We start from the raw sequence: 24,700 nt of genomic DNA, 5'->3' as shown, positions 1-24,700 counted from the left end.
CCTTGGTTAGTTTCAAACCATACTCAACCGGTGTGTTAACAGAATTACAATTTGTCATTTGAAACCTGTCCAATATTTCTTGCACATACTTCTTTTGAGAAATAAAGATTCCATCAGCAGATTGCACAACTTCAATGCCCAAAAAATAATGCAACATGCCAAGATCAGTCATATCAAATTTAATCATCATGGACTTCTTAAATTTGTCAAACATGGCAACATCATTCCCAGTAAAAATAAGATCATCCACGTATACACATACAATGAGCATTTTTCCACCATTAGTAATTTTAACAAAAAGTGTGTGCTCATAAGGACATTTCAGAAATCCTTCTCTCAAAAAATAAGTTTCAATATGACTATACCAAGCCTGTGGTGCTTGTTTTAGTCCATAAAGAAACTTTCTCAATTTATACACTTTATGATCATTTCTGATCTTAATGTAACCGAGAGGTTGATCAACAAATACCTGCTCTTCCAAGTCTTCGTGCAAGAATGCTGATTTCCCATCCAACTGGAAGATGGGCCATGATTTTTGTGCTGCTAAAGCAATCACCAATCTAATTGTATTATGCCTCGCCACCGAAGCAAAGACTTCTTTGTAGTCAATCCCGAACTCTTGTTTGTAGCCTTTTGCTACCAACCGCGCCTTGAATTTTTCAACTTCGCCATTCTCTTTCAGTTTGGTCTTGTAAATCCACTTCACACCAATTGTCTTTTGACCTTTGGGAAGCTCCATCAACTCCCAAGTGTTGTTCTTTTTTATGGCTGCAATTTCAGCATCCATTGCCTTTCGCCATTTGGATTCTTTAACAACATCTTCAAAAGCTATTGGATCACAATCTAAAAATAGTGTAAAATATGTATGCGGATCTTCATATTGGGGAAGTCCATATACCTTAAAATCAGCCATCCAAGCATGTCTTTGCTTAACACGTTGAAATGTGTGGGTTGTCTATTGGTTGTTGCTCAATTGTTGCGGGTTGCACATTCACTGAGGGTTGCAGCCTTTCTTCTATATTACCTCCATCAAAATCAACTTGTATGTGTTGTTGAACACTATCTTTATCACAAATCCAAAACCGCCCTTCATCAAAAATCACATCACGACTAATGACAATTTTCTTGGTGATAGGATTATACAATTTGTAAGCTTTTGACTGTTCACTAACACCAAGAAAAATGCTTTTTTCTCCTTTGTCATCTAGCTTTCTTCTCTTTTGATCCGGAATGTGAGCATAGGCAACACACCCAAAAATTTGGAAATGATCTACTGCTGGTCTTTCCCCGCTCCATGCTTCCTCTGGTGTCATATTTTGAACAACAAGTGTGGGACTTCTATTCAAAATATGAATGCTCCAGTTGACAGCTTCAGGCTAGAAAGTTTTGGAAACTCCACTCCTTGTCAAAATACTCCGCACCATGTTCTTAATTGTACAATTTTTCCTCTCGCACACACCATTTTGTTGAGGTGTGTAAACAGTTGTAAATTTCCTTTTGATTCCATGGGTCTCTAAAAAATTTGTGAATTCATGTGAGTTGAATTCTCCACCACAATCCATGCGAAGTACTTTAATTGGGTTGTCAACTTCTTTCTCAACAAGCACTTTAAAATTTTTAAATGAAGCAAGTGCTTCAGATTTTTCCTGCAAAAAATACACCCATGTTTTGCGGCTAAGATCATCAATAAAAGTGATCAGATAGATATCTTTTACCACCATTTAAAGATGGATTTATTGGCCCGCAAATGTCAAAATACACCAACTCCAATGCCTTTTTTGCTCGCCATGATTTTCCTTGTGGAAATGGATTACAGTGTTGTTTGCTAACTACACATTCTTCACAAACTTCAGAGGAAGTTGTGATTTAAGGAAGACCTGTCACCATATTTTTCTGCCACAAAGTCTTCAACCCACCGAAGTTCAAGTGACCATAACGAAAGTGCCAAAGCCAAGCGTCATCTTTCAATTTGGTTGAGAAGCACGAGTGACTGGTGCTGTGGAGATAAAGTGGGAACATGCGATTTGGCGTCATGTTAACTTGAGCAATTAAGTCTAACTTTTCATCTCCGATTTGACATACGTCGTCTTTCATAGAAATTTCATATCCCTTCTCTTGTAGTTGACCCACACTAAGCAAGATGGTTTTTAAATTTGGAACAAACAAAATATTGTGAGTTGAATTCTCTTTGGCATGGAGTGTTACCATTCCTTTTCCCAGGACAGAGATAGTGGAGTTATCGCCAAACTTGACTGTATTGCGAAAAGTCTCATCTAACTCAGAGAACACCTCCTTGTCTCCACACATATGGTTGCTACAACCAGTGTCTAAATACCACAAATTTTGTTGAGTTTCTTCCTTTACATGGCATACCATCAAAAAAGACACTTCCTGTTCCTTTTCCTTTTCTGCAAAGTTAGTTCTCTCTCCATTGTCTTTGTTCATATTAGTCCAACATTCTGATTGATAATGACCATACCTGTGACAACGGTAGCATTCAACATTTGACTTATCTCTGTGAGTTGTTGAATGGTTGCCCCCTCTGCCTCTTCCTCTTATTTGGAATCGATTCTCATGGTGTTGTTGATGTTCTTGTTGGTTGCCACGTTCTTATTGGCTGCCACGATCATTGCTTCCTTGACCTCTGCCTCTATTGCCTCTACCTTTGCCTTATCCTATTTTCCCTTTTGATGTGGGATGATTTTCGATTGAGACTTTCAATGCTTTCTCCTTTGTCTCCTGCTGGTTAATTTTCTTCTCTTGAACCAATAAGGAACTTTGCAGCTGATCAAGTGAAAGTTCCTCAATGTCATGAGCTTCTTCGATAGCACAAGCAACAAAATTGAATTTTGTAGTCAATGATCGAAGAATCTTCTCAACTACAATGGTGTCCTCCGTATTATCACCATGGATTTGCATCTTGTTGACGATTGTCATCGTTCGTAAAAAATAGTCTGTGACTGATTCTCTTGATTTCATTCATAGTGTTTCAAACTCCAAACGAAGTGTTTGAAGTTGCTGCCTCTTTGCTCGTGTAGAACCTTGGTATTTCTTCTTCATGGAATCCTAAATGTCCTTGGACGTATCCTTGCAAAGGATAGTTTCAAAGATTGGGCGATCAATTACTTGGAAAAGATAATTCTTTACCTTGAGATCCTTCAAACGCAGCCCTTCTATTTCTGTTTTTTGTGCATCTGTCATTGTCATGTTGGCCTCTCCTACGGGAATTCCATCAGATACAACTTGCCAATACTCCTTAGACCTTAAGAAGTTTTCCATCAACAGGCTCAATGGTCATAATGACCATCAAAACGAGGAATGGCAGGTTGCACGAAATTATCTGTGGCCATTGTCCTCTGTTGTTGCTGCAAAACAGAAAATAAAGTGAAGAAATAATGACTTACTCTCTACTGCACTTCCCAGTGTCTCCCCTAACCTTTTGGTGTTCACAACTCTCACATTTCCCTTTGTACACTCAGAAAATAAACCTAGCTCAGATGTCACTGTTAAAAATAGGGAAAATAAAGATACTGCACTACTAAAATGAGAAGGCAAAATATTGTGGAAGTGTATTTGCTTTATTAATCCATAGCCTATTTATAGGCAATACAGTAAATAACCAATATATAATCACTATCCTACTAACAATAACCAATTACTTAAAAATAGGAAGAAACACAAGTCATTGACTCTTCCACCTGCCATAACAACTTAAAACTAGGAACAGAATAACATAAAATAGATTCTCATGGACTTGGTCAAACAATACTGTCTCAATTTATTTAACATCCTTTCTATTAGCGCCACCTCAACCTTTGTTGAACCCTAACCTTGTTTTCATTTTCTTCTTCTTTGCCTTTGTTATGGCGGTGGTGATGAGAACGAGCAAGAGCATGATGACGCAGTCGACAACAAGCCATGCACCGGGAAGGCTTCTTCTAAGGAGGAAGCAAGGGCTTGAGGTGATTTGGGAATTTTTTTTGGTAATTAATATCAATTAGTCATTAACCCGCACCTAACCAACTAACCAATGCAAGACCCACACATGAGTATAGCCGAAGTATCAAAATCACAAATTAATACAATTAGAGGACCTAATTTTATCATTAAGAACTAGATGGATGAAAATGGTTGATTTGTGAAATCAGCAGATAAAAATTACAATTTAACCTGAAATTAATAGTTAATAAGTTTAGAAATGTAAGAAAGAAATATAAAAGAATATATTTATATGGGAAATTAAATTAAGAAAATATAACACAAAATACTTCAAATGCTCAATTAAATTGCACATAATCGATTGGCAGCCAGAAGCAATGACCTTGTTGCAAGACTCAAATGCAACAATGGCAAATGCGAACTAGATGGACTCAAAAGCATATAATAAAACCTACATAGATAATCTTAAACATATTTAACTTCTCTATCAAAAAAATTCTTCATCTTCAATCTCTGAAACATAAACCCTAGCCTCGACAACCTTTTCATATCATCTAAGAACTCACCGACAGAAGAAAGGATCCTTACCATGGAGTTACCACTATCCACATCGACTATGAACCTTCAATCCATGTAGAGCATTTCTCTGATATCAATGAACTGGAGAAACTAGGTCTCAAACTCAACGAGACTCTACTATTCTATGGTGTAAGACTATTCTTTAATGAGCCTCAAACCATCTACCCAGAACTCATCAGAATGTTCTGGAGGAATGCTGAGTTTTTTATCATTAAGGCCACTGTGTCCAAGGTTCTTGGAGTTCAGGTAACCTTGTCCAATGACACCATTGCCAAGGCCACTGGATGCATTCATGAAGGCAACACTTATCATTAAGGTTAGAAGAAGGCCTATGACTCCTATGTAACTAGAGCTTTGTACAAGGAGAATGCAGAAAAGGTCGGTGAATAGAATACAATAGTCTATAATATGATGTGTGAAAGGGTAAAGATTTGGCTTAACATCCTCAATAAGAGTGACCTTCATAAGGCTGGGTCAAAGACAACTTTCTCCGATTTACATAAGTTTATCCTCTTCTATCTAATGGAAAACTTCCTGTTTATTTGCCACACACTATTTATATTAACATCCTCTACAATCTGGGGTGTTTGGGAGGATTGGGAAATATATACTATGCTGCCCTAATGAACAAGATTCTTTAGGATCAAGGAGATTATCACGTGTTTGATAAGATGGATAAGGACTCCAAGCACATCATCACAATCAAAGGTTTTGTTGTTGCTAAGCAACAAAATTTCAGCAAAACCAACCTTAAGGCTATGAAGGTTGTGATCGAACAATCTTTGAAAAAAGTGCCTTAAATGGACGAGGAAGCTATCAACAGGAGAGAACCAAAAAGGCTTGTTAAAGCTATCGCTAATGAAGATAAGAACCTATGTAGCTTTGGCATTCCCAGGAAGGTTCAGAAGATCATAAGTAAACAACAAAAGAATAAAAAGACAAGAGAATAGTCTCAAAGGGAAGAAAATGAGGAATAATTAATGGCCAGAGAACACAAAACCAAAAAGAAGCATAAGTTGGCTGGTTTTTCCTCCACTACTCATCTAGTAACCAGTGGTCCAAAGAAGAAGGTTGAAGTAAACAAAACCACTCAGAAGCTAAGGGATTTGAGTGAAACCGAGGATGAAGGTGATGATACTCCAGTTGCTTTAAGGAAGATGAAATCAACTATTAAAAAAAAAACCTTCTCCTACACCCAAGAGGGATAAAGTAACCAGACAACCAATTATCCCTTTTGAGGTTCCAAAGAGAGTAAAAATAAGAGTCACCAAGGCTAATCCCAAAATATTGGAAAAGGAATGGATCCCTCCCTCACCTCCATCATCATCCAGTAATGAGAACAATGATGACCCTATCTCTCAAGTGCAGACTTCTCCACCTACTACAACCAAGCAACATCTACCTCTATATCCAATCCACTTGGAAAGATTCACACTTTATTGGAAAAAGAAGACACCTCTAGCAAATGCATAAAGATTTCCTTTGGAATTCCTTAAAGGTAACTTTCAAAGTATATCATCATCTACTTTTTTTGATTTAGTCTAAGGAGAGCCCATCCTATGAGAGTCTTCTTCTGTGTCTACTCCAAAATAGATGAGATTTGACTATGAACACACTTCATTTGAAGCCTTCAAGGCTTTATCCTCAAAATCTATAGTCCATCTTGAGCCCCCACGATAGGCACACCAAGTTCACTCAAATTTTATTGAGATGCAACCACATTGGTTGGCACTTGATACACAACAATGTGTTTGTCCATCAACTGAAGTATCCCAAAAAAAAGCATGGAGAAACTTTATGAGGTTGAAAGATCAAAAGAGCACCCAGAACATTGTTAATGAGGTCATCATTGTTCTCACTAACACTAGAGTCATGGACAAGACCTCAACTGCATCCAAAGCAGCTCAAGCTTATGAGGCTATCATTCAATCGAAAGAACTTGTGTCTAAGAAGTCTAAAACCTCAAATGAAGCTACCTTTGTTTATGTCAGGTGTTGTTGTTGCTCCTACTATCGTCCAACCACCACCACCTGCCATTGAACCACCCCTCTTATCCTTTATTCTTGCCTCTATTGAACCCACACCTCTACCACTATCTTCACCACCACCTATGTAGCCTCCTCCACCACCTCAAGTTTAATAGTGACCATGATGTCCTATCATCATTTCTTTCTTTGAACCCTTAGCCTTTTTGTTTATAACAAAAGAGGAGAGAAGGTAAAAAAATTGATCTTGTAAATCGCAACTCTTGATTAATGAAAGTGGTCTTTGGAGTATTCTAGTGTTTAATGTTGTTGTTTATTTTGTTGTTTCTACACACACATTTCATGATTAGTCTTCATACTCATCTCATCATTATGTGTTAAAGTTGTTGAACTTAAGGGGAGTTTATACATACATACATACATACATACATACATACATACATACATATATATATATATATATATATATATATATATATATATATGTATGCTCTATTACATAACTCATAATCATGCCTTACTATATCTATCTTATCTTGATTATGATTTATCTTTTAGTCAAAATATCTATTGTTTGTAATCATCAAAAGGGGGAAGATTGTTAGATCTAGACAATCCATTATCCAGTAAACGACCTATCATACATTGGATTTTAATGATTACAAAAGTATAGATTGTTGATAATCTAATGAGTTGTGGTTAAGTGAACATGATCTATCAACCATGTCCACTTATTGTGAAAAACAATGTTTACACATTGTGTTGTTCTTACTTGTGTCCACTGGACTTAAATCACTTATACACTTATTTTATATTCTCATAAGTGACGTCCAACAAGGTACTAGAGGACAATGTTAGCCACAAAGGAAAGTGTGCATTCTTGCTTTTCGAATTTTAGCTTTACAACTCTTTATTTGAATTTCTAACATTTGAAATTTAAGGAGAGGCAAAATAGAAGGGAATAGAAAGAATTTGCAGAATATTCCTCAAGGGTCGCTTTCGTCATGGAAGAGGAGCACATACGTTTTCTATACTTTTATTCCTATCCTTGACATTCAAAGTATGCCACATGTTTTTTTTTAGACATTGTACTATCCATCAATAGACGACCTAGACATCTCTTAAGGTTTTGATGAAAAATAAATATATAAATTTGTATTAACCATTTTGTTATATGTAAGTCAACAGGTTTGATGACTGGAAGTAACGCCAGGTGAGACTTATACATTAGTGGATACCTCGTCTATTGGAAATATGAAGTACTCGTCTAGTCCATCCAAACATCGATTGAAAATATGTATTCTTATTTGACTATCAATTTATGCCAGTTTATATGATTCTATTTGAAAGGAATAAATTTGCAAATCAATCTTATATTTCCTTTTTTGAATCTAATTGCCATATCGAGCTATGTATGACAAATATGGAAAGTTATTATCCTAACGCAGAGTATCTGTCTATTTCAAGAAACAAGATCAAGCTGCACAATGGTCATATTATTCGATCCCCAAGATACTATCCATAATTATGAGCCTCTCTTTACATATAAATACGACATCAAGGATTAAAGAACTACAATGAAGAACACAAACAAAAAAAGAAGAGAAAAGAAAAGCATTTATTGAGAAACACATTGAGTTTAAGAGAGTCCATCCTTTGTGATATACAAAGTACTTGTGAGAAATTAGAGCTACATTATAAATTCACTCGTTAAGTGTTATAAAGAATCTTTGATTCTATATCAAACTTTTTTCTATGAAATCCAGAAGTAGCTTAATGACAAAACAATACTTGGGTGTTCTTAAATTTAGGAAGAGTCTAAGGGTTGTGCTAGTAGTGACCTTAAGAATACTTGTAAGGCAAAAGTGACAGAAAAGAATACTAGTTGTAATCAACTTTGATTAGTGGAATCCTTTACTGGTTGGTAAAAGAGAACTAGACGTAGCTCTGGCTAAGTGAGCTAGCATAAAATGAAGTATTTTTCTTGCTTTTCTTTAGCTTACCAAAGTATCTCAAAGTCCATTATTGATACATTTTGCACACAAGGTTTTTACTGAAAAATAAGTTTTATACATCATTGGATGATAATCCACTTTTACTCACTAGACGAGGGTTTTATAAACTTGTTTATCATAAACATCTTCCATTTAAAAGGCTTTATACTTTGACTAACACACTATTCAACCCCCCTTATAGTGTGATTTATTGTATTTTAGTTTTTGCCTCCAATTATGAGACAATGGTCATATCAAGGATCAACACTAATCCTGTAACAGATTCTACACTGAAGTCTATAAAATGTGTCTCTTGCTAAAGAAAAGAAGTAGAAAAATTATTGAGTGGAAAACGAACACAAGTTTTCTGAAGTGAAACTCTGGTAAATTAATGGACGACACACTCAACACTTAATCTTTTTATCTTTTGCTAAGTAAAGTTATTTGTATTAAGCTGAAGTGTTTATCCACTCTTTGAGTGTTGATGAATCATTGTATTCATTCTAACTTTTGTTTGTGAAATCCAGGAGTGACTTAGTGTTAAACAATACTTGGGTGTTCTTAAATCCAAGGGGAGTCTAATGGTGTGCCATGAGCGATGTAGAGAATACTTGTATAGCCATGAGTAGTCGGATAAAATACTTGTTTGTAATCAAAGTTTTGATTAGTGGAACCTTTTACAAAACTGTAAAAGAGAACTGGACATAGCTCTATTTGTGTGAACTAGTATAAATCAATTGTTTCTACTTCTCTTAAGCTATTTAATTGAGTATTCTTCTAAGCTTATCTTGACACATTTTCTTACTAAGTGTTTACTCGAAAAACCTTTATGAAAATCCTATTTTATTATTACTGGATGATCAAATTTTGTTTTTCATCAAAACTTTGTTTTGAACTCAGTAGAAGACATTGTTACATTTGTCTTATTATATTGTTGATAAAAGTCATTATTTCCAAAAAGTTATTATCTTTGATTAATACACTATTCAATCCCCTTTCTAGTGTAACTATTGATATTTCACAAAGAAATTGTTCTTTGTTTCCCATTTTTCCAAACTCGCCATTGTTTTCAAGCTTTCTTCGACAAAAATGGTTTTCAAACCACCACATTCAATGATCCTACAAATTGGAAATCCTAAATCTCCAACCACTAACTTTGTCATTCAATCCAATTTTAACTTTCATGGTGCAATTCAACTCTCTATTGATGTCTAACAACACCATGGAGGGAATATAGAATTTATGAACCAAAACACTACTCTCCCACACATCAAATTCCATTACTTTATCAAGCACAACTGCACAGGCCACAAACCACCGGTGCAAACACCTTCACACTAGGCACCAAAACTATTGTTTTTAAGGTAGGTTAAAATAGTATTTTCATAATATATTATAATTTTAATATTTTTTAACCAAACAAATATCTAGTATCTTTTTTTATTAGTTAACAAATATTCAATTGCTACTTTTTAATCTACATTTTTCAATTATTTCTTTTATATCCAATGGTCCAAAATAAGGATACAATTGTGTTTTAACTAATAAAAAAATAGTGATTCCTTGGTGAACCACCTATTTGAAGGTTCACCCTAGAATTTTTCATTAGTTAGTGTATGTAATTAGAGACTTGATACAATGGTAAATTGATATTGTTTAAGAAATATCTTCTTTTTTAAAGAAGACAAACTTAACTCGTATCATTGATAATAAAATGATAAATACAAGTAGGCATAGAATTAAACAAAGTGGGACTAGCATAGTCAATGGATGTCCTTGCTAACACATGAACCACCATATTCACTTGTTGCCTAAGAAACTTGACCTTAAAGTTGCACTAGGAGAGAAGCAAAGTCTTACACTCAATTAGAATAAAGCCCACCTCAAATACATTAGCAACTTCAGTGAGCACACGATCTACTATAGATTTGCAATCCATTTCAAAGATGACGGAAGGGAGGCTTAATTGTACTACCCACGATAAAGCATGTAGAAGGCCCAAAGCTTCACCCTAGATAAGATCAAAACCAACAACGGAAAATATAGTCTTTGTTGGCACAAATTTACCTTTATGATCTCTAATACATATCCCCCAACCAATTGAGTTACCTTGACTCCAAAATGTTGCATCCACATTGCATTTATAAGCATCCAACTCTAAAGCTTCCCAAGTCACCACACTATGAGGTTGGTTATGATTTCGGTCTAAATCTGACACTACTTTAGCAAGCTTCCATTTCGTGAGCATTTGCACATCTCTATCAACTACTTGATCAACATCAAAGTTTTAGTTTTGCTAATATTTTGCCTTTTTGGAAAACCAAGTACTCCACTTGAGCATGACAACTCTGGCATACTCCTCAATATTAATATTAAGCAATACAAAAAACATAGTTGCTTAAAATTGTGACAACTATCCAAAGCAGAGTTAATATAGTGTCACAACTGGACTTTCCTCTAGCATTGTTGACTACAGTCGCACCCATAAAACACATGAAAACAACTCTCAAGGTCTCTTTCGCAAAGAACACACAAATATGGGCAATCAATACCTTTGGCTTGGAGTCTCAATCTTATGGTAAGACAATCCCTACAAGCTCTTCTTATCACATTCTTCATGGCAACATCACCATCTGTTATAACTGAAGAAAGACTTTTTCTTTTCATTGCTTCACTAAATTTTTGTATCAATCAAATATAGGTTTCTTCAATCTCATTTGTGACAAGTTCCGTTGCAAAAATAATCGTCTAATTATTATGATTAACACCAAAGAAGACAAAATAAAGGACACAAGTACTTGTTCTTCTTATATGTGGCATCAAACACTAACACATCACTAAAAAAATTATAATTCATCTGGCTTTCACTGTCACACCAAAATAGGCATTTGAGCCTTTTTTTTCATCATCAATAGTATAAGCTACAAACATCAATAGGTCTTTTGAAGACAAATCCTTCAAAAATATTTTAAAGCACCACTTACATTAGTTTTATGTTCGCGTCTTTGTCTACCATGTTGATTATGCATATCTTTTATCACAAAACCCATCTAATCATAACTACCACAATTGTTAGCAATGCACCATAGAAGTGTTAATCCCAACTTTTCTATAATTTTGGATTTGCATTATATCATTTGCAATCATTTTCTTATGAGCTAGAAGCAATGCACATAACTCTTCAGTCAACAAGTTATGATTATGATAAGGATTAAATACTAACACATACCATCGAGTTGTATAAATATGCACTTGAACACAAAACAACGCTTTACAGTCACACCTAATCTTATTTGTTGGCTACCACTTTCTATTTTCTAGATTCAAACCGTAATCACATGTAATACATTTATGCAAGCAATGGAAAGTCTATTGCATGGTTTCCCCATGGCAATTCCTAATAAAATGGCTCTTGCCAATAGAAAACTATTTAACTCTTGAATACCCACAATAAAATAAGTATATGCAGTCTCAAGATATGCAAATTCTAGCCTTTTAACTTCATCAACCTTAATGTTCCACATATCAATGTTGTAGATGTCTAAAATGCCATTAATGATGAAATCATCTTCATTTTCACCCATGTTGATAAACCCGAATTTGATTGTATTTTGATGTGTGTTTTCATGGCAAATTCATGCATTTTGATATGTTTTATTTGTCAAAACTCATGGTTTGAAGTAAATTTTTGAAAGACGGGTACTTAAGAGATTTCATGAGAAAAAATAGCTAAATATCATGAACTTTTGGAGCTAATAAGGAGATCATAGCCATAAAATTTTGTATAATCGCGATAATTTGTTACTTCTGTGGTTTGCCTGCGTCACTTGTCACTTAAAAATTACAGGGATCACCTACCAGATTTAAATCCTAATTGATAATATTATGTCATTAAAGAAAAATAGAAAAAGAAACTCCACAGAGTATTATAAATATGGAATGAGACCTCTCTTTTTGGTGTCTTGTTTTATTGACATTCTTGAGAGTTTTGAGAGAGAAGAGGATCATGAGGGAGTCTCTCAGCTGCAAAGGAGCACAAAGATCACAATTAGGACGAATTCTAGCCAATTCTCCTTCTCTTTTTTATGTTTGAGTTCTTTATTGGGATTTCTAGTTTTGTTATGGTCATAAGAGACTAGTCTCCCTAATATGAGATTCTAATGTAGCCATACTCTTGTACCCCTCTTCTAATTTTAATGAAACCCTTGATGTTTTCCAGTTAATTAAATCCCTTCTTTATTATTTATTGTTAATTTGGAATTGATAACTTCGAATCTTAATCTATTGCATGATGGTGACCATTTTTGTGTAATTAATTGACCTAGGAAGATATTGCTTCTACATAACTTGCATTATCAAACTGGTTATGAGAAATTTTGATAGATTAATTAATTGATCACCCTTGTTTTAAACTTAATCCTTTGACCTAATACAATATTTCTATGATCAATTGAGTATTGATTACGACAAAGAGCATTATTAAACCATGACCAAATGTTGATAATTGGATTTTAAAATACAGTAATTGACAATATTTGGGGTTTTGTTAGAATTAGAATTGAAGGAAATTGGGGTAAGTGTGAAATTACAATCCTAAGCTACTTATTATAATTATTTTCACATCAGTTCTTCTATCTTTGATTCTTATTTATCAAATTGAGCAATTGACCACAACTATCTTTCATTTAATTTAACCTTAATTGCTTAGTTTTAAAAAATTAATTGTTTGGGAACACAATTGATCCTTTGGGTTTGATATCTACACATGTCATCTTCTCCATCCACTTCATTCATGATGATATCTACCAAAATAAAAAAAAAATTCAACATTATCCACTAACACCATAAAATCGTAAAAAATGGAAACACGATATACAATTAAGTGAATTAGGGTTTCACCACCACTCACATTACAACTGCAGACAACACCAAAATGGGAACAAACTATGTTCGCCTTTGGTTGGACAACCTATTACTCAATGCCTATATTTAGATCCACAACAATCGATAGTCACAAGACTTGTATATAACGAGTCAGTCTATTGAACTAATCGCTATCGGCAAGGTTGCCAACAAAAAATGGTAGCAACAAAAAAACAAATCAAACTCAAACTGGGTAGATCCTTTTGTAATAACAAACACCACATCTTTAGCTCTTGCAGAGAAAAAAAATTGCTATCTGTAAATGTATGAATACGTGTTTTTGATGATGGCAAAGTATAAACAAGATTGCTTCAAAAAACATTCAAGGTTAAGAAAACAGAGATTGCTTCAATATTGAATCAACTCAAAAGAACAAGATCAAGTAAATCTAAGATAAGAACTTAGTAAATTTGTTTAAAGAACCTCAAATTTGATTGCTTTAGTTTGGCCTCAACATCTTTAGTATCAAACACTCTTTTATCAAAGACTAAATCAGTTCAAAAAGATATTTTTGAACTAGTAATCGATTACCAAAGAGTTTGTGAAGATATTTTTTACTAACAGCACAAAATTGTTTGAATTTTGATTTGTGTAATCGATTACCAGAATCCTGTAATCGATTACCAGTGAAGAGATTTCAAAAAAAAAACTTTGAAAAGTCATGACTCTTCAGAAATATAACTTTGTAAGAAAAGTTTTTTGAAAAGACACATCTCTTCAAACCATTTTGAGAAGGCACAATGGGCCTATATATATGTGTGTCTGACTTCGAAAAGTAAGAGGGAGATTTTAAAAGGGAACTTAATTGTCAAATACTCTCAAAACAACTATTGGCCAAACACTTGCAAATCAATTGAGTATTCTTCTAAGATCTTCAATTTGTATTATCATCTCTAAAAGAGAGAAATTCTTCTGTACATTCTAAAAATATTGTTGTGATCAAGAGACTGTTTATCTTTTGACTTGTGAGAATCCTGACCACAAGGGAGAAGGATCCTAAGGTGTATTCAGAAGTTGTAAAGAGTTTACAAAGTTAGTGGAAAATCTCAAATGGGTTGCTTGAGAACTGGACGTAAGCACGGGAAGTGACCGAACCAGGATAAAACGAGTTTGTATTTTTTTCTTCCTTTATCTCAATTATTTTATTGTAGATTACTTTGTCTTGCACAGTTAAAAGAACATTATTAAATTGATTGCTTCTTCTTCTTCTGTATTCTGAGTATATCATATATCATTTAAAAGGGGGTTAAAGTTTGTTAGTAAGAAAATTTTAAAAACTTAATTCACTCCCCTTTTAAGTTATTGAGACCACTTGTCCAACACTATCGATAATGGTTTTCGACAATGAGAAATGTGCCTAACATAAGAACAAACAAGAAATCGAGGTCGGGGTATGTGAAAAATGAATGTGAAGCAACAATTTTCTCTAACACTCACACTAGAATTATCTTCTTACCACGTGAACTTTACCTCTTTTAAAAAAAATCAAAAGCAAACTATCTTAATAGGTTTCCCTTTGAAACCACAATCGCTCCTTTTAAAAAGCATATATCTCAACGGCTGGAGAAACCTCTCACATTGTGGGTAACATTGTCTATTCTCCCATGCTAGAAGCTGTCGTACTTGAGAAGCGTGTATTCAAATGACCACTGTGTAAAAAGTTAACTTTTTCAAATTTTAATATATTAAACAAATTTGCTCAATGTTGCTAGTAATTTAAAACCTGCATGACGTGTGAGATTGGACCTTGGACAACGTTAATCTGTGTCAACTACTCTTATGTAGTCCACCTCATTGGAAAGTGCAACAAATTTAAAAATGTTGGAGAGAGAATCCTGTTTCTGGAAGGAGAAAAAAAGAGAAAATTTGTTCAACCAATCCGGGTCACGGGTTGATCGGGTCACCGATTTTATTGAAAACCGATTGAGTCAATGTGGGCGAAACCGGTTAACATGCATTTTTTATCTAATTACTAGTTCAGACCAGTGTAAGAATCAGTTTCCAATCAAATCGATTCAACCGACTAATCTGATTTTTAATAACAATCACACTTCATGCCCTTAATATCAATTATAGAAGAATCCATATTATCATGATGGCACACCCATGAATGGCTAAAAGTCTAAAACCCACACAATAGTATGAAAAGAGAAAAAAGGACATCACAAAGCAAGGACTACACACACATCCTCACATGCACACGCTCGGATACCCCCACATTCTCACACACCATTACCCACACCCACACACATGTACATGCAGATGCACCCACCCACACACTTATACACATTCACCCTCCAAGTGTGCATAATTACATGATATATGATCCACATATAATAATTTGTACAATATTATGTTTTATGCTTATTTCTTTATATCCTATTATTTAATAAATTTTAAATTTCAAATTTTTCTCTTTATTCTTTGTCTCTTTCTCTCTCTTAGTGGTACATTTTATTATATAATTTGTTGTAAGAACATGTTAGAACAAAGGAGAATGTGGATGAAAGTTTGAAAAAAAAAGAGAAAAAAAAAGGCTTCAAGTCCCACATCACTCAGGATAAACACTTGAATAGTGTTTCACTCCCTATATATAGAGAGCTCCTTTCTTCTTTTTTTCCTTGCCCCAGTTGAGAAGCATTTCCTCAACTTTTCTTTCTCCCTCCCATATTTCAGCCGATGCATTTCCGACAAATTTCTCCCTCTTTCTTTCTGTCGCTCTAAAATTTCGGTTGGCTATAATAGTGACTTTTTAAGTCATATTTTTTGGTTGACTATAAGAGTGACTTTTTAAGTCATATTTTCGGTTGACTATAATAGTGACTTTTAAAGTCATACTTTTCGGTTGGCTATTAGAGTGACTTTTCAAGTCATATTTTCGGTTGGCTGTTAGAGTGACTTTTCAAGTCATATTTTTGGGTGGCTTTAGAGTGACTTTTCAAGTCATACAAGAAGGTGTAATTCTAGAAAAGGTTCCCTCAGTGCAGTGGAAATCTTATACAGTGATCTGGGCTATTTTATCCTGGGGACTTCGTGGTTGATAGTTTGCTTGCATATTTTGGCAGTGCTACGAAACGTCTTAAAGAAAGCGACATCGTCCGCGACTCAGCCAGTAATTTTTTTGGTTTGCCATAAGCTATTGTTACAACAATTTTAAGACGTTTCACATCTAATAATTGTTAGAACAAAGGAGAATGTGGATGAAAGTTTGAAAAAAAAAAAGTTTCAAGTCCCACATCGCTCAGGATAAACACTTGAAGAGCGTTTCACTCCCTATATATTGAGAGCTCATTTCTTCTTTTTTTCCTTGCCCCAGTTGAGAAGCATTTCCTCAACTTTTCTTTCTCCCTCCCATATTTCAGCCGATGCATTTCCGGCAAATTTCTCCCTCTTTCTTTCTGTCGCTCTAAAATTTCGGTTGGCTATAATAGTGACTTTTTAAGTCATATTTTTTTATTGGCTATAAGAGTGACTTTTTAAGTCATATTTTCGGTTGGCTGTTAGAGTGACTTTTCAAGTCATATTTTTGGGTGACTTTAGAGTGACTTTTCAAGTCATACAAGAAGGTGTAATTCTAGAAAAGGTTCCCTCAATGCAGTGGAAATCTTATACAGTGATCTGGGCTATTTTATCTTGGGGACTTTGTGGTTGATAGTCTGCTTGCATATTTTTTGGCAGTGCCACGAAACGTCTTAAAGAAAGCGACATTGTCCGCGACTCAGCCAGTAATTTTTTTTATTTGCCACATAAACTATTGTTACAACAGAACATTATATAATTTATTGTACAAACATCATTTCTGTAATTACATTGATTAGTAACAATTCTAACTTAAACATTTGAGTATTTGTTGTGGGTGTGCATCCTCATTCTGGCGGAGAGGATCACACCAAAGCTGGAGAGGAGTTAGTCCAAAGAAGATTTGAAAGTTTTCACTGTTTAAAATGTATCCCTGTTTGAGGTTGTCTTGTTTATTTGCAAATTGCAACATTAATTTTAAACAACCCAGCTGGGAGGTTTACGAATCCCAATTCCTCAACCACAAAAGAGGGTAGGCGTGCAATTCTGACGAAGAAATGGAAGCCTCACAACAGGTGCAGAAGAGAAGAATATTGAGCTACAGCTTGGACCGCCTGAAGATGGTGTAAAGCAAATAAAACTAAAAACTTCCTAAATAGTGACAGAAAATGATGCCACGCATGTCATATAGTAAATGAACAAAAGAACAATGTAGCCACAAAAAAAAAAAGAATAAAATTTATCCTAAAAATATGAATCAGGAAAGGCATAGTTGTTTCCATGTACCAAATGCCACAAAATGCCATTAGATGTTACTGGACGGTTTTTATAGTGAGAAGTGTGCTTCTCTTTTCGTGGTTCCAATTATGTGTGGCAGGCCCATGGTTTGAAAAAGATAGGATGCTTCTTAATTTTGTGGCTTAGGATCTTCTACAGAATATCAAAGTAAGAGAACAATCGTTCAAGGCTGTGACATGAATGCCAGCCAAAGATTTATGCAGCTCGGTTTTTATTTTCTTCTAGAACTCATGGGATCCACTTCTTTTTCAATCATTCAATGCCTTTTTAGTCTGAACTCTTCCACTAAAAGGTCTAGATTCACGAGAATTCATTGGTGTCCACGTTTATTGACAAATTGTAAGTCATGTCATTGGATACAACCAGTGCCAACTCCAAAGGCTAAACTTGGTTCATAGGTTCATATTCAAGAATCAGGAGTTGACATAATATAAAAGCAAAGTGCAAAAAGCTTCTGGCAGCAACTAAAAGATTTATTCGAATTTATGGCTCTCAGCCAGGGTTTACAGTTACACGCAATTTATGTGTGAAGCCAATAATAACTCAAGCATGATAAAATTTACACTAACAGACTCCGAAGGGTCCTACAACATATGCTCTTTTACAAGATTGACAACACCGAAATCTGAGGATGGAAAAATTTTCCAAGCTGAAAATTGTCTTACACGGCAACTGGGACGGCTTCATCGAGAGCAAGGACTCCTGGAAGCTCTTTGCCTTCCAATAACTCCAAACTGGCACCACCACCAGTAGATATGTGGCTCATGACACTAGCAACTCCTACTTTCTCCACAGCTGCAACAGAATCTCCTCCTCCGATAATTGTGGTCACCCCCTTTCCACTGAGATCAGCCAGCTTCTTTGCAATAGCCTGAAAGAAGAGCACAAAATGCAAATTATGTACAGCACACACGTTTATCAGTCAAACAGAATAGAATATGCTGTAGTAACTGCGGATGAAATTTGAATCATCCCTCATCTGACACGTGTATAAATGAACAAGCATATAGTTTACAAGATGCACAATTGACATTAGGAAGGTTAACTCTTACTGCATATTTCTGAGTATGCATTGCTTTAGAGTGGACATTTTTTTATATTGACTGTCAACGTGGTTTAACATGAAACTTGAACTGAATTCCATATGTGGGTGTTCTTGCATACATACCTCTGTACCAACAGCAAACTTGTCAAACTCAAACACTCCCATTGGTCCATTCCATATGATGGTTTGGGTAGTATCCAATGCTTCACTGAATGATTTAACAGAATCTGGACCAATATCCAATCCCATCCAGCCATCAGGGATGGCAGATGCTGGCACGACCTGAAATGGTAAATGCAGAATCTAAGTTATTACTGTAAATGTTTCAGAATGAATGAAAACTTATATTACAAAGGATTGCCTTCCATATCATTAGCATTTCAAGTGGTTCATTCAACCGACCATGGCTTCAGACCAATATCATATCTAAAGGAGCTTAGAAAACAAACCTTGCTGTTTGCATCGGGGGCAAATTTGTCTGCAATCACCACATCACTTGGTAACAAGAGAGACACCCCCTTTTCCTTGGCTTTTGCAAGTAGTGATGTAGCAAGATCCAACTTATCTTCTTCTACAAGGGATGAACCCACTGAAAGACCTTGTGCCTTGTAAAATGTGAAGATCATTCCTCCACCAAGAAGAAGAATGTCAACTTTTTCCAAAAGTGACTCAATCACTCCAATTTTAGATGAGACCTTGGAACCACCAACAATGGCAGCAAATGGCCTTTTGGGGCTTGATACCGCCCCAACAAGGTAATCAAGTTCCTAAAACATGAAAAATGCATGTGAAAAATAGTTATTATGATATTGATTGATCAAATATGCATATAATTTCCTTAAAAAATGAAAAATGGCATTTCCTTGAAGAGTAATTGACATTTGACATGAACTTTTATTTCCCACCAAGTGATCAAACTTGTTAATATTATAGGATGACTTGCAATAAAAGTGATAATAATGAAGTTCAGGAGCCTTATCGAGATAGTTTGCAGAACTTTTGAGTTAGCTGATGATAACAATGTAGTAAAAGAGAAGAGAAGAGATAAACACACCTTTTGCAAAAGAAAACCAGCAACAGATGGCTTCAGGTATTTAGTAACACCCTCTGTTGATGCATGTGCCCTGTGAGCAGTACCAAATGCATCATTCACAAACAGATCTGCCAGAGAGGCAAGCTTTTTTGCATGCTCGGGATCATTCTTTTCTTCCTCCTTGTAAAACCTCACATTTTCTAGAAGAAGAACACCTCCATCTGGAAGAGAAGCCACCAACTTTTCTACTTCTGGACCAATACTGTCTTCAGCCTTGACAACCTGCAAGTTATCCATATTAAAACACATAAAGACAAGTCAAGGACATAGTAATTAACCACCAAAAATCACAACACTCAAAATGTCTCTCTTCCTACATATTCATTGATGATCAACACATAAACATACCTGGATACCAATGAGCTCAGAAAGCCGGGGCACAAGAGGTGCCAAGCTGTATTTGGGAGTGACACCCTTCGGCCTCCCCTGGAAATTTCATCATAAGTTGCAAAAATTCAGCTTACAAGTTCAAACCATAATAGTTAATGCAAATCTACTCTTACATCCACATCAAGAGAGCCTATCGCTACATTGCCAAAACTATAACAAAACTAAATTGTTCCAACTGTCCAAACATTACTACATTTGACTACAAATCTCACAACTAAAATAAGAAATTGGATTGTTCTACATATAGCAGCACCCTTGTTGCCCCTGATTGATCCCTCCAAAGTAACCACCTTCATAGACACAGACCCAAAACCTTAATCTAAGCGAAGAAAATAAATTAAGTTGCTTAATCTACAAACCAAGTTGCTTAAAAAAAAAAAAAAGAATTTTTCCCCTTTCAAAATATATATATAAAAAAAAACTCTGAAGTAAATAAATTGTAGTCGCGGTTTCATCACAGTTATTGATATAGATGGAAATTGAGGGCAAATGCGGCTGCAATTGAGGTCGCGAAGACCCCAATATACAATATGATCTAAAATACTAATTATGTTACAAATTTTGAACAGATACTCAGATACAAGTTGATTCCGGACTGAAGTTATGAACTCACTAACAAGTAAAATTCTTGTACCAATTTGTATAGAACTCTCGAGAAGCTAATGCATAATCTAGAAGTAGGACCCACCAAAATTGGTGATTTCCAACAAATTTCAACCAATCAGATAGAGCATTAGAAAGTGAGTGTCAAAGATAGTGTTGCTAGCATTCCTCGTGCATTATTACGAGGCCAATGCTAGAGATAAGAATGAGAATGCAGAAAAGTGTGAAAGACATACCAAGTGGCTGGAGAGAATAACTTTGGCGCCGTTTTGGATTAGGTGTTTGATGGTGGGAATGGCGGCGCGAATTCTGGTGTCGTCGGTGATGTTCTGGTTGTCGTCGAGCGGGACGTTGAGGTCGGCCCTGACGAAGACCTTCTTCCCCTTCAGGTCCGCCGCGCTCAGCTCCCCCACGCTCTTCTTCGCCATCGACACCACCCCCCTCGCGCCCTTTCCTCCTCTCACCGCTGCGACGCGCGCTGCGACATTCGCCGCGAGCAGCGGGTCCGCTGCGGCGAAGCCAAGGCGGCGCGCGAGCGGGCGCGAGCGGAGGGAGGAGGAGAGCTGCACGCGCGAGGGGGAGGCGGAGGTGGCGGAGGAGGAGGAGGCCGGGGTGGTGGAGTGGAGGAGAGAGAAAGTTGTGGGGGCTGCGGCTGAGGCCATTGTAGAGAGAGAGAGAGAGTGTGTATGGAGTTAACTGGAGTTGGTTTGGAGGTTTTTATTGTTTGGTGGAAGAGAGAGGTGATGAAAGGATGAGGACGTGGAGGACAACGCGGGAACGATTGGGTGTGGTGAGAGGATTTTGGATTTCTCTTATCGTTCAGGAGAGGTTCAAGATCTTCCTTGCTTTTCACTCATGTATTTCACCACCTATACGCCCAAACTTTCTCTTGCAATATATAAATTTATCTATCAAATTGTGAGTTTTGGTTTTTTTAAAAAAAAAAAATAGGAAGGTAATCCTATTCAAGCCTTTTGAGACTATCATGGTAAAAAAAAAATTAAGTGTTTAATGTAGTTATATATCATGACTTGAACTCTAACTTTTACTTAAGCTAGAATAATCTCGTGTAAGGTGATTTATGCATTTGATAGTAGTTTTGATCAATTTGATTTATTTTATGTCTTGTTAATTTGATGTGCATTGTAAGGATTTTATTTTATTTTTAAAATTATTAATGTTATTTTGGATTTGACTGATAATGTAATGTAGTCAGATGACATTAACAGAAAAAAATAGTTAATGGTATCATATGATGATTATTTACTATTTGAAATTACAAAAATAATGATTGAAATTATTAATGCATGCTTTTGTTAATGTCAAAAGTTAAATGATTTTTTTAAAAGTAATATATCTTGATAGTTGAAAGTTATGAAACTAATATTTTGAAGAAGTAGAATATTAATTAAGAAACAACTCATTTTTTCACATATGTTACTTTATTCGCATGGCGAAATGGAAATTATGATATATGCTTAAAAAGGTCCAAATTATTAGCAGCTTATATCATACCTTAATAGATTGCTCAACTAGAATACCTTGATTGCTTTTCTAGACCTATTCTTTAAATCTTAGCTTTTTTTTCTTCTTATTTCTCATCAACAATTTTTTCTTTGACTATCATACATTTGTCATCACATTCTTTCTTCCAATTCATGTAGTCTTTCTCTTTCTCATTTCTCTTCTTTTCAACAACTCTTTAGAATTTAGAAATTTCAATTGACTAAGACACTTCTCCAACTCTTTTCTTTTAGAATCATCAAGATTTCCAATAACATTTTTGATTACTTGTTCAAAAGATATAAAGGATTTGATCAACTCCATAGTTTGTTGTACCACTTGGTCAACTATGTTAGCCTTAAAACAATAGTCAAGGTGAAGAGGATGTTTCATTGCAACCTTAATATTAAAGTTAATCTCCTCATCATTCACTCTTATAGTGATTTGTCCTTTGGTTACATGTATGAGCATATGACTAGCAGTATGGAAGGACAATCAATATCCTTCATATCTAGGATTACAAAGTTAGTTAGAAAGACATATTTATCCTACTAATTAAGACATGCACTTCTCCAAATTTTTCCTTTCAACATCATCAAGATTTTCAATAGCATTTACAATCACTTGTTCAAAAGGTGTAAAGGATGTGATCAACTCCATAATTTGGTACACCACTTGGTCAACTATATCAGCCTTAATGCTCTATTTAGTTGCAGAGAAATGGGAGAGAAAAGGAAGGATGAAATTATTTTTATTATTTGGGATATACTTTTAAAAGTGGTGGGACTCTTTTGTACTACTTCTCACCTATTTTCACTCATCTCCTTATCTCTTCTTTATTTTGCTTCAATTAAACACCTTTCGTTTACACTTTATTTCTAACATATTTCAATTCACTTTTTATTTTATTTTCTTCTATCTTATTCTTTCCTTTCTACGAGACATGACATAAAAATAATAATCAAGGTGGAGAGGATGTTTCATTACATCCTTAATATTAAAGTTAAAATCCTCATCATTCACCCTCTCAATTATTTGTCATTTGGTTACATCAATGAGCATGTGATTGTAGTATGAAAGAATAGTTAGTATACCCTTCTATATCTAGGACAACAAAGTTAGTTGGAAGGACATATTTATCCTCCTTCAAAATGAGATATTCAATGATTTCATTAGATTGAAGTCTTCCTTCATTAAGTTTCATGAAAATTAAATACGACATGAGATTAATGTTAGCTCATAAGTCACACAAGGTTTTACACACCAAGATATTCCACAAAGCACAAGAAAGAGTACAACTCCTTGGATAAGAAAGCTTAGGAGTCAACTCTTTATACAACATTACAACTTTCCTTGAATTGGATTGTTACTCTATATTCTCCTCACAAATTTGTCTTGTGAGTTAAGAGTTTCTTCATGAACTTGGCATATATGGGCAATTTCTCCAAACTTTAGCAAAAGGAATCCAAATTTGGAGCTCCTTCATAATGTCCAAGAATTTATCATATTACATATCTTTCTTTTTGGTCTCCTTGAAATGAAGATAAGGAAGCTTAAAATATGTAGGCAATTCTTGCTTCTTAACTCCATGATAAAAAGGTTTATTGCTTTACTACTTAATTAGAGACTTTTTTCACTTGTTTATTTCTCTCCATTCTTTATTTCTTTTTCAAATTTTTCATTTTCTTTCTACATTACATTATTCTCTCAATTCTAATTCTTTATTATTTCAATCTCTCATCTCCAAGACATCATAAACTACACTTCAGTTTCTTTTCTTTCACCAATAAGATTTTTTTTCTATGCCATTATCATTTGTCCACTCCTTGTAAAGATAGCCTTGCATTGCTCCTTAGTATATAGTTGAGAATCCCACATGAGTTTGTTCACTTTAGCTCTTGAAAAGTTGCCCTATGCTATGCTTATATAAAAACTTAAACACCAAAAAATGAAAAAGAAATGACCTTGTCATTAGGGCATCCCTACAATTCCTTCTGAACATTTATAAAAGTGTAAGTTGTTTACATTGTCATATCCATGCATTAGCATATAGGAGACCATCTTTGAGTTCCACCACTAGAAGAGAAAAACGAATCCATGGCTAAATTGTTAATCATAGACAAATTTTGAGACAATTACAAGAAAAAGTTTGAAACTTAGACATTGCTCATGAGGGAGAACACATGAAAGGATTGTTGTGCCCAAAACTCTTTTAATGTAACTTTTCATATTTTGTAAAAGCACTTTTCATTTCTTTAAATCTTAGCTTCATACAAAAATGTGCATCATGAATGTACAACTTATCAACAACCTAGCACGAAACAAAATG

General features: G+C 35.0%; 1 protein-coding gene across 1 annotated transcript; it reads right to left on the bottom strand.

Moving 5' to 3' along the window:
- Positions 1-18,192: 18,192 nt before the first annotated feature.
- LOC114387053 (phosphoglycerate kinase, cytosolic-like) lies at positions 18,193-21,730 on the bottom strand. Its single transcript, XM_028347160.1, has 6 exons — positions 21,105-21,730; positions 20,224-20,301; positions 19,837-20,097; positions 19,232-19,549; positions 18,906-19,064; positions 18,193-18,608 (listed from the first exon to the last, which is right to left on the bottom strand). The coding sequence occupies exons 1-6, from the start codon at positions 21,528-21,530 to the stop codon at positions 18,399-18,401; spliced, it is 1,452 nt and encodes a 483-aa protein (XP_028202961.1). The 5' UTR covers positions 21,531-21,730; the 3' UTR covers positions 18,193-18,398.
- Positions 21,731-24,700: the final 2,970 nt, after the last annotated feature.

The sequence above is a fragment of the Glycine soja genome, chromosome 15 (assembly GCF_004193775.1).
Source record: "Glycine soja cultivar W05 chromosome 15, ASM419377v2, whole genome shotgun sequence".
Taxonomy (NCBI): Eukaryota; Viridiplantae; Streptophyta; class Magnoliopsida; order Fabales; family Fabaceae; genus Glycine; species Glycine soja.
Note: the sequence above shows the minus strand (reverse complement) of the source record. Positions and strands in the feature narration are given on the sequence as shown.

Excerpts from the sequence above, each read along its gene's own strand:
- LOC114387053 (XM_028347160.1), bottom strand. The coding sequence starts at position 21,530 with ATGGCCTCAGCCGCAGCCCCCACAACTTTCTCTCTCCTCCACTCCACC. Across the intron at positions 19,065-19,231 it reads CCCCCGATGCAAACAGCAAG|GTCGTGCCAGCATCTGCCAT; the intron begins GTTTGTTTTCTA and ends TTACCATTTCAG. Across the intron at positions 18,609-18,905 it reads AGTTTGCTGTTGGTACAGAG|GCTATTGCAAAGAAGCTGGC; the intron begins GTATGTATGCAA and ends CTCTTCTTTCAG.